The sequence below is a fragment of the Symphodus melops genome, assembly GCF_947650265.1.
Source record: "Symphodus melops genome assembly, chromosome: 13".
NCBI classification, from domain to species: Eukaryota; Metazoa; Chordata; class Actinopteri; order Labriformes; family Labridae; genus Symphodus; species Symphodus melops.
In genome coordinates, this window is record NC_136703.1 from 1904209 (window position 1) to 1915617 (window position 11409).

Consider the following 11409-nt stretch of genomic DNA (forward strand, 5'->3'; position numbering starts at 1 on the left):
TATAGACATAAAAATAAAAAAATTAGCAAATTGTCGAGATAAGTGCAGTTTCCACCTTTTCCTGACTGCACACAATTCACTTCAATGGAAACTGCTCCCAATCATTGTGTATTGCACCCGGCACAAGTCCACAAAATGTGCTGGAAACAGCAATGCAGACCAAGCTGGGGGACAAACTTGTTAACGGCCACAATGCTGTGTGAAATTAACCATATAACGTCACTTCACCTGTGCCTTCAAATCAAATTCATTGACAACTGTGCGTGGCTACTGAACAGGTACTTAAAGAATACAGCACGGATAGTTGACTTTCTGTCTACTGACAGATTGTGTAGGCAATTCGGATGCACCCAGAATGTTTATGGTAGCAAAGGAAACACCGGATGTCACGTCAAAGACCGCTGCACAGCTGCTACAATAGTAGAAAATCTTCACTCCAGACTCGAAGCCTGTGTAGCCATAGATGCTAAAGAACAATAGTGGTGTGGCCAAGGATGCTTCCAATTACACCACGCTGGAATCAAGCTTTGAATCTTCTGCTGCGCGGAGCCAAAGCCAAGACTGCGTTTTGGATGAAGCTGTGTTTAAAGAAGAGGATTCGCACAATTTACGCACAATGGCCGAGGAACGCGATAAAGTGGGATCGGCAGGAGAAACTGACTCAAAGGAACAAATGGATGGAAAAGAAGTGGATCTAAAGGCCATGGAGTCAAACCGAGTGAGTAAAGAAGCTGAGAAAGCATTGGAGGAAAAGCTACCCAGATTAATGAAGTCAAGAAGAGGAGTTTTGGGACATATCACAAGCAAGAAAAATGAAATTGAAAAATTAATGGATGACACTGATAATGTTGATTTAGTGAAAGGAATTATGCGACAGTTGTGAGAGACAATCCATCCCCCCTCCCCCCCACCATCACCAGAGACCAGGTGAGCAAGGAGCAAAGAGACTCCGTCCCAGGAAGGCAGCAGGCCCGGACAAGGTGTGTCCCAAGATGCTAAAGGCCTGCTCTGCTGAGCAGGGGGAGCCACTTCAGCACGTCTTCAACATGAGCCTGCGGCTTGGGAAGGTTCCTGTGCTCTGGAAGACCTCGTGCCTCACCCCGGTCCCCAAGAAGAAAAACCCCAGTGAGCCAGGCGACTTCAGACCTATCGCTCTGACATCCCACGTTATGAAGACCTTTGAGCGGCTGCTGCTCCAACACCTCAGACCCCAGGTCCAACACGCACAGGATCCCCTGCAGTTTGCATACCAGGAAAAGGTGGACGATGCCATCCTCTATCTTCTACACAGGGCTTACTCTCATCTGGACAAAGGGAGCAGCGTGATGAGAATCATGTTCTTTGATTTCTCAAGCGCTTTCGACACCATCCATCCCCTCCTACTGAGAGACAAGCTGACCGAGATGAGGGTGGACTCGCACCTGGTGAGGTGGATCACTGACTACCTCACAGAGAGACCACAGTACGTCAGACTGGAGGACTGCACATCTGACACTGTGGTCAGCAGCACCGGAGCACCACAGGGGACCGTGCTCTCCCCTGTCCTGTTCACCCTGTACACCTCTGACTTCCAGTATAACTCTGAGCTCTGCCACATGCAGAAATACTCGGACGACACTGCGATAGTTGGTTGTGTCAGGGATGGACAGGAGGAGGAGTACAGGAGCCTGATTGAGGACTTTGTGACGTGGTGCAGTGCCAACCATCTGCAGCTAAACACCTCCAAGACCAAGGAGATGGTGGTGGACTTCTGAAGGAACAAACCACATCTAGAACCTGTTTCCATCGGGGGGGGGGGGGTCGACGTGGAGGTGGTCAGGACCTACGGGTATCTGGGGCTGCAGCTGGATGAGACAATGATGACAAGCTGGACTGGTCGCCTAACATGGACACTACCTGCAGGAAGGGACAGAGTCTTCTGTACTCCCTGAGAAGGCTGGGGTCCTTCAACATCTGCAAAAAGCTGCTGCAGATGTTCTACCAGTCTGTGGTGTCCAGGTGTGCTGGGGAGGAAGCTGCAAGAAGAGGGACGCAGCACGCCTGGACAGGCTGGTGAGGAGGGCCGGCTCTGTGGTGGGTACAGAGCTGGACTCACTGGTGACAGTGGTAGAGAGGAGGTCTCTGGACAAAATGCTCTCCATCATGGACAACACACAACACCCTCTGCACAGCACCTTCACTGGCCAGAGGAGCATGTTCAGTGACAGACTGCTGTCACAGTCGTGCTCCACGGACAGACTCAAGAACTCTTTTGTCCCCCTGGCCATAAGACTGTACAACACTTCACTGTCACGGCAGGGAAGAAGCACACGGTGAACCCTGGACTCATTTTTCACTTTTTTTCCTCACTCCTCATCTGCACTGCTGACCTCAGAGTCAGCCTCCAGTTGGACACTTTAATGCATATTGATAGTCACCTTACTGAGCACTGGTCACTTTAATCTATTGTCTTTGACATTTAATGCTAATCTGCTCCTCAATAGTTGGGTACTTTAAATGGCAATCACCCTAATCACCCTTGGTTTAACCTTATTGTTTTGGACACTTAATGCTAATCACTGCTCCTTTATGTTGCTGAGCATACCAATGGCACAATTTGCATCCCTGTGTTAACTGTTTAATGACTGTACTCACACCTCTGGCACTACCTCAAACACCTCTGTACATGCACATGTAACTAGTTTCTAGAAGGTCAGCACTTTGTTTCTAAGGCTCTTTAACTGTTTTACAGGTCTCTTTTAATCAGCACATGTTTTTCTCTCCTTCACAGGTTATGTACATTATGCTATATAAGTTTTAAGTCTAATGCTAATGTTAACTGCACAGGTTTAACCTGTAATTATATTTACTCTTAGTCACATAGGGGCTGCTAAATCTTGTTTGGGGGATTATTGTATACAGAGGAGGGGGGACAGCGGGTGTGTATTGTAACTAATGTCTTGTGTCCTGCCTGTCTGTATACTGCTGGATGCCTTAAATTTCCCTCGGGATTAATAAAGTATCTATCTATCTATCTATCTATCTATCTATCTATCTATCTAAACGTAATGTGTAAATTCAAGGACTTAACTACTGAAATAGGCCATTTGTTATATCAAGAAGAAAGACTGGCTGATGAAGAGATTTGGTACAAACCAAAACTGCAAAAGCTATATAGAAGAATTTGTGTGTAAGAGTAATGTATGGTTAAGCACTCACAAAAAAGGCAATGCAGCTGCAGAATGTGAAAATGATGATGCTCAGGAGGATGATTATGATGAATTGGATCTGGGAGAAAGTGCGTCAAAAGTAGGATCAGAAACTGGGCGCTCTTCTGTAACATCAAAACGATCATCTGTCTGCGCTACAGAAACCGCAAAACTAGCGGCTTTAGCACAGCGGGCAGCACTTCTAGCAGAAAAGCAAAAACTTCAAATCCAAAAGGCGCGTATTGCAGCCCAGATGGAGATTGAAACAGCGCAAATAACGGCCCGCTTAGAAAAACTCTTTGGAAACTACAATAGCATGAAAAAAGAGCGCAGGTACAAGTCCTCAGTCAGTTTGAAGAAGCTGGTGTGGATGGCATGAATGAATATGCAAATATAGTGGCTCCATCGAGTGGTCAAGCTGAGGAACCTGCTCAACCTGTGAACTTACCTGCAGCCAGCCGACCTCGGCGGCCAAGCCCACAGCCTGGTCTGCCAGCAAGTACTAGGCCAAGAGAAGCTGCAAGAGCAGCCACAGCGCAGCCTTCCAATGAAACGAGTGAAGGTAACATTTTGAGAGTAATGAATAAACAAAACGAAATAACTGAAATGCTTGTGAAACAAAACCAGCTGTCACAATTACCTGTAAAAGAAGTAACTGTTTTTAAAGGTGATCCACTGACTTTTAAAAACTTTATTAGGGCTTTTGAACAGAATATTGAAGCAAAGACTGATGATGAATCTGATGAGCTTTATTATCTGCTACAGTATACAGCAGGTGAACCGCAGGAGCTTGTGCGCAGCTGTGAGCATATGCCCCCCAGAAAGGCTTACAGAGAGGCAAAAGGGCTCATTGAAAAGCATTTTGGAGATGAGTTGATTACTGTGAGTGCTTATATGGAGAAAGCCCTGCAGTGGCCATCTATCAGAGCAGAAGATGGAAAAGCTATGAGTGCTTATGCTCCGTTTCTCACCAGCTGTAAGAACACTATGGAGGATGTTTTGCAGTATTGCAACACAAGTAACAATGGAAAGGTATGTAGCACCAAAACAAGTCACTGCATCTGTACGTGTAGCATTTACTATTGTCACTGCCTTTGAGCCACCATGCCACTACTGTCAGAACAACCATGCACTGGAGTCTTGCAGGAAGATTCAGCAGCAGGCTCACAAAGACAGAATAGACTTTTTAAGAAATAATGGACTATGTTTTGGATGTTTGACGTCTGGGCATATGGTTAAAACATGCAGAAAACGAATACAGTGCAAAAGATGCTCACTGAAACATCCACAAATCCTGCACATTGAAAAGGACAGCCCCAAGGACCCAAGAGAGGGTGTAGTATGGCCTCCACAATCTGTCCCACAACAAACTGTTGGCTTCACTGCTGCAGGAGCCTCGGAATGTCTGCTGTCAATCATCCCTGTTAAGGTGAGATCACAAAAAGGTGGGATGTGTTGAAACATATGCGTTCATTGATCCAGGAAGAACAGGAACTTTTTGTACAGAGGAACTCCAAAAGAAATTGGATGTTAAAGGGAAGCCAACTCAGATTGTGCTAAACACAATGGGCCAAGACAAAGAAAAAGGACAGAAGCTGTTTAAAAGTGTTATGCTTCCTGATTTGGAAGGGTCAGGCCTCGACGAGTCAGCTTACATCCAGTTACCAAAGGTCTTTACTCACAGCACTATTCCTGTACAACAAGAGAGCATGCCAAAACCACATCACTTGAAAAACTGGCCTTACCTGGCAGAAGTGTACTTACCTGAAATTAATGCAGATGTTAGTCTCCTGATCGGTGCCAATAACCCCAAAGCAATGGAGCCGTGGCAAGTAATAAACAGCCAGCACAACGGACCGTTTGCAGTTAAAACTATGCTGGGATGGATGGATGGTGTGTGGGGCAGCAGACAACAACTCAGTGCATTACAAGGTAAATCAGGTCTCCCTCACTGAAATTGAGCAACTCTTGGTGCAGCAATATAACACAGACTTCCCAGAGCGACACTATGACGACAAGGCAGAAATGTCACAGGAGGACAAGCAGTTTATGCAATCAGTTCAAAAGACGGTAAACATGTGTGGATGGACGTTACAGCATTGGGCTGCCATTCAAGCAAGAAACTGTTAAAATGCCTAACAATCGCTGTGTCGCAGAGCAGAGAGCCACAAGCCTGAAAAGTAAGCTCAAAAAGAATCCAGCCTTTTTAGAAGATTACAAGGCCTTCATGAAATCACTGTAGGAAAAAGGCTATGCTGAGGAAATACCCCCAGAGCACATACACCGTGATGATCACAGGGTTTGGTACATCCCACATCATGGGGTGTACCACCCAAAAAAGAAGAAAATTAGAGTTGTTTTTGACTGCACTGCCTCCTATCAGGGTGCATCTTTAAATGATAAATTATTGCAGGGACCTGATCTCATCAATACACTCATTGGTGTTTTACAAAGATTCAGCGAAGAGCCAGTGGCAATGATGGCAGTCATAGAATCAATGTTTTATCATGTTTTGTGGTGGCCAGAGGCAAACTTGAATGCCCCCCTCAAAGAGTACAGAATGACTGTGCACATTTATGGTGCAACATCATCCCCCAGCATTGCTACATATGCACTACGGAGAACAGCAAAGAAACAGCAGATCCAGAAGCAGTAAAAACTGTTTTGAGGCACTTTTATGTGGACGACTGCTTGAGAGCAATGCCCACAGAAAAAGAAGCAGTCAATTTGATCAGGAATCTGCACAGTCTATGCATGAAAGGAGGGTTTAACCTGACCAAATGGGTGAGCAACAGCAGAAGTGTTCTGACATCTGTACCAGCTGAGCAGCGGGCCGGTGAGTACAAAGATCTTGAACTCACACATGACATCCCGCCTTCAGAACGAGCTCTTGGTGTCCAGTGGTGCACAGAGGATGATACATTCATTTATTGTGTAAAACCCCTGGACAAACCAGCAACAAGAAGAGGCACTCTGTCTGTTGTAAACTCCCTCTATGATCCTCTAGGGTGCTTCTCTTCTGTCATCTTCCCTGTAAAGCTGCTCCTCCGTGACCTCTGCAAAGAGAAAAAAGGTTGGGGTGAAGAAATCAGCAGCTCTCATTTTAAGATGTGGTACCAATGGCTGAAAGACTTTTCTGAGCTTGCAGACTTCAAAGTGAAACGGTGTATAAAACCTGATGAATTTGGACACACAATCAAAGCTCAGTTAAACTACTTATCAGATGCAAGTGAAAAAGCCTATGGTACAGCATCCTACCTAGTCCTGCAAAACAAACATGGTGAAATGACAAAATGTTAAAAACAGAAACGCAAATTCCACTGCAACAGTCAACATTTTGGACAGACAGTACCACTGTGCTCAGCTATGTAAACAATGATTCCACTCGCTTTAAAACATTTGTGGCAAACAAAGTGAATCTCATCCGTGAGGCTACAGCACCAAAACAATGGTACTATGTAAAAACAAGGGAGAATCCTGCAGACTTGGCCACTAGGGGAACAAAGACAAAGATCTTCAAGCAAGAACAGACATGGCTCAATGGTCCAAAGTTTCTGCTCCAGGACCAAAGTGAATGGCCAAAAGCGCCAAACATTCGAAGTCAGCTTCGTCCAGATGACCCAGAGGTCAAAAACAAGACCATAACAGTGAACAGGTTGACTGTTAAAAGAAAGGCAACATCCTCTTGGCAAGCTGATTGATTACTACTCCAGTTGGGACAGATTAAAAAGGGCAGTCGCATGGATTTCAAAAGTAAAAGAAGCAATGATCCCGCTGAAAGATAAAAGAAAAGAGTTACAAAGCACCCTGAGTAAAACAGAAAACGATCCATTAAAGCTACAGACGCAAGTGGTGCTACAAATGAAGCAGTACAAAGAAAAACTGCACAAAGAAATGCCCACTGTAAAAGACTTACAGGAAGCTGAAAATGAACTCATTAGCTACAGTCAACATCAGTGGTATGAAGAAGACATACAGGCACTGCAGAAAAATCAGCATGTTAAAAGAAACAGTCAACTGTACAAACTTGATCCAGTTTTGCAGCAAGGCATACTCAGAGTAGGAGGTCAAAGCTGCAATGCCAGAGTACACTAAACACCCTGTAATTCTCTCCAGACACTCCAGAGTTTGCTCCCTCATCCTTCAGGACGTCCATGAAAAGATTGGACACTGCGGGCGCAACTATGTCCTGGCAAAGTCACGCCAAAAGAATTGGATCCCCCAAGTCACTTCAGTTTACTAAACAGCCATGTTTTTGAAACCATAGCTTTAAGAACCATTAAGCCGAACCTCCAAACTTTTCTAATACCCTGTGCATTCTGATCTGACTCAAGACATCCACAAGTCCTTTAACAATCTGTTTCAATTAAATGCACAATCTGAAAAAACTCTCCAAAAGAATAAAAATACAACAATATTCTGAAAACATGAATCCCTTTGCATATAATGTCTGATGTCTAACTCTTCTTAGAGCACAGAGTCAGGTTGACTTTTTTAAGACATTATGCTAACGTCCTTTTCTTTCTGCTTTGACTTTCATCCAGACTTATACATGTAGTGGCTTTACATTGGATGAAGGCATAACTCGTCTTTTATGCATCACATCTGTACTTTGCACATGGTCTTAAGTTTTTCTGTAGAATTTGGATAAGTCTGCATAAGCTGTACTGTTTTTTCATTACTAAGGATAGAATGAACATGTTCATTTATTATTTCATTAAGTTCTTAGCAGAATCGATATGCACCAAACATCAAGATAATAATTTCCCATATTCTTACTTGCTAATAAACCCAGGTTCTTGTATGTAAAAAATGTAATGTTCTCATGTGCTTAGAAAATGTCCATTTACAATCATCCAGTCAAATTTAACAGTGTTGTACAAGTATCTCACTAGAAATTCACACTATGAATTCATAACATTTTGAGAAGTAGAAAGTTATGGATTAGTGAGCATAAAGCTCTGAACCCCACCCTTAAACTCCTCCAACCACCAGTGCCTTTAAAGAACGCGTCAGCCAATCAAGAAAGAACTCCTTTTCCAACATGTCTTTCCTCCCCTCCTAACCCGCGGGGCTGATGCCATTCATCCGCAACCTGGGTGTGTCAAGCCATGATCACCTAACAGGGGTGGCACTGTGACTAATCTAACAGGCTGATCTGATCCAAGCTGTAATACTTCTTGGCTGCAAGTGCACCTTCCAGGATCCAGGTAACAGGAGGCAGGTGAAAGGGGGAGGTGGAGCTTACTGAAACCTCCAACACTGTTAGAAGCAGATAAAAGTCCCTCACGGAGAGCAAGAAGACACTTAGAGGGACTCGGCTTTCCTCTTAGTGCGCTCTGCCATACCTCTCTCACTGCTCTCCCTTTTTGTCTGTGACTTCTTTGCTGTCAGAGGAAAATATGACTTCCAAGAGGAGCAGCTTCACCTCTGTCAGATCCAGTGCTGGTGGCAATTTTGGTGGTTCGATATCTGGTAGTGGTGGAAGATGGACCTCAAAATCTGCGATTGTGGGTGGAGGCCCGAGGATGTCCACATCCACTTTCGGAAGCGGTAGTGGTTTTGGTAGTGCTGGGGGCAGGAGTTCTGGTTACAGTTTTAGGTCTAATAGTGGTGGTGGTGGTGGTGGTGGTGGTGGTATGGGTTATGGTTTTAGGGCCGGTGGAGGTGGCGGAGGTTTTGGTGGTAGTGGCGGCGGAGGTTTTGGTAGTGGCTGCCGGGTAGGTTTTGGTGGTGGCGGAGGTCTTGGCGGAGGTTTTGGCGGAGGTCTTGGCGGAGGTTTTGGTGGAGGTCTTGGCGGAGGTCTTGGTGGCGGTGGCCCCGGAGGTATGCCACTCATCACACAAGTACAATCCAACCCGAGCCTGCTGGCCCCTATTCAACTTGAAATCGACCCCACCATTTCGACTGTCCGAACTAAAGAGAAAAACCAGATCATGAACCTCAACAACCGCTTTGCCAGCTTCATTGACAAGGTAAGAATTTCTTCTCTCTAACTTCAGGAAACTGCTTCAGTTGATGAATATTCACAGTATTACTTCTTATTTTAAATTGATCTTGTCATGCAATATATGACATTTGAAGCTGGAAAGTTTTAATGTCAATCAAAGTGTACATTAGGTTAAACAAAGTATGTCAAATATTTATGTTGGATGCACAAAATAGAGACTGGGAGGCCAACACCGAAACCAAATGGGTTTCAACAAGCATCAACAGCTCCAATTCTGACAGAAGGAAATCTGGAGTACTATTTAACCCCTAATTTTCTTTGAGCTGCAGCTGTAATGAATGAAGAAGAAAAAAAGAAGAAAAAAAAAAGATGCAACACGATCACACCAAAAGCCTTCTGTAGGTTTCGGATTTGCATGAGGAAGAATCGTTCCATCATGTTTTCAGAGTTTTGCTGTTTGTGTGAGACACAGCTTTGGGGGATCAACTTAATAAAGTGAAACAAAAATGTAAAATAATTTTAACATTTGATTGAGCATGCTTAATTCATGAAGAAAGGGGCAGACGTGTATTGATGAACATGATTTCATTTGTTAAAGGTCATTTTATTTTATTTTTTAAGTTTTAAAAATAAATCTAACAAAGTGATCAAGTTGTGCCAATAACATTTTTCCCCATTTAATTGATCACTCATTGGTTTGTGAATCCCTCCCTTTGAAGCCTGGAGTGGGGCAATTTGAAAGTTGCCTGCTTAGTTTTGTGCAACCAAATGTGACAATATTTCATAAGTAGGTGGGTAGGTTGAAGCTGGAATAAGTTGTCAAGCCATGAACTTCTTACGAAAGTATTTCATAGATGTAATAACTTAATAGTAGGGTCATTTTTGGGTTGACTTTCTTTTGGTAATGAGTTGAGTCACCCCCTGATGGCTAATAGAAAGAAAGCCACAAGTACTTAATTATGCAAACATTTGTACCTTTTAGGTGCGCTACCTGGAGCAGCAGAACAAAGTGCTGGAAACCAAATGGAACCTGCTGCAGGATCAGACCACCAGCCGCTCCAACATTGATGCCATGTTTGAGGCCTACATTGCAAACCTGCGCAGACAGCTCGACGGTCTCGGCAATGAGAAGACCAAGCTGGAGTCAGAGCTGAGGAACATGCAGGGACTGGTAGAGGACTTTAAGGTCAAGTAAGTTGATACTTGCACAGACCACCTGCAGTAGTAGAAACACTGTATCTTTCAATCTGCTAAATATTTATATATTTGTGTCAGATATGAAGATGAAATCAACAAGCGTGCAGCTGCAGAGAATGACTTTGTGCTCCTCAAGAAGGTAAGAGTTAATCTGGGATGATAAATGTTACTTTACCACTGGAATCAAACCTTCATCAACACAGTGCACTTTGTCTTTCTCTGCTCACAGGATGTCGATGCAGCCTACATGAACAAGGTTGACCTCGACGCCAAGGTCGACAGCCTTCAGGATGAAATCAACTTCCTCAGAGCCATCTTTGAGGCGGTAAGACAATTATGTCTGCCTCTTTGCTTCCCTTTTTTAATAAAAAAAATCATTTTGCTCACATTAAAAGAGGAATATTTGGTCCTCTTGGGTACATATAAAGAAAAAAACATGCAATGCAAGAGTCCAATTTTAAAAATGACATGCATCTCTTGTGCAGGAACTGGCAGAGCTTCAGGGACAGATCAAGGACATTTCAGTCCTTGTGTCGATGGACAACAGCCGTAACCTGGACATGGACAGCATTGTGGCAGATGTCAAGGCTCAGTATGATGAAATTGCCAAACGCAACCGTGCTGATGCAGAGGCGTGGTACGAGCAAAAGGTAGGTAGAAAAAGTTACCTCACCCACAACTTCAATATAAAATACAAGTTTTACAATATCAAATGAAATTGGAATCTCTAACAAGAGTCATTTTTTACTTTTTACTTTAGTTCCAGGAGATGCAGAGCTCCGCAGGCAATGCAGGAGCTAGCCTCAACCAGAGCAAGAGTGAGATTGCTGAGCTCAAACGCATGATTAGCCGTCTCCAGAATGAGATTGAGTCTGTCAAAGGACAGGTGAGCAGCTTCATAACCATCACTACAATACATATTGAGACCTTTCAGCCACAAAAAAAAAGAAAAAGTGTTTTGATCTAATTTCTAAAGCATCTGCTTACTTTCCAACCTGCCAGCGAGCCAACCTTGAGGCCCAGATTGCTGAGGCAGAGGAGCGTGGGGAAATGGCAGTGAAGGATGCCAAGCTC

At 44.1% G+C, this 11409-nt stretch overlaps 1 protein-coding gene across 1 annotated transcript; it reads left to right on the plus strand.

Moving 5' to 3' along the window:
• Positions 1-7878: 7878 nt before the first annotated feature.
• Positions 7879-11395, plus strand: LOC306834221 (keratin, type II cytoskeletal 8-like; the record flags this gene model as incomplete). The annotated part of the gene is made up of 8 exons (XM_079360056.1): positions 7879-8870; positions 8931-9163; positions 10121-10329; positions 10414-10474; positions 10565-10741; positions 10821-10985; positions 11096-11221; positions 11312-11395. Exons 1-8 carry the CDS (start codon positions 8591-8593, stop codon positions 11393-11395), a joined length of 1335 nt encoding a protein of 444 aa, XP_079216182.1. The 5' UTR covers positions 7879-8590.
• Positions 11396-11409: the final 14 nt, after the last annotated feature.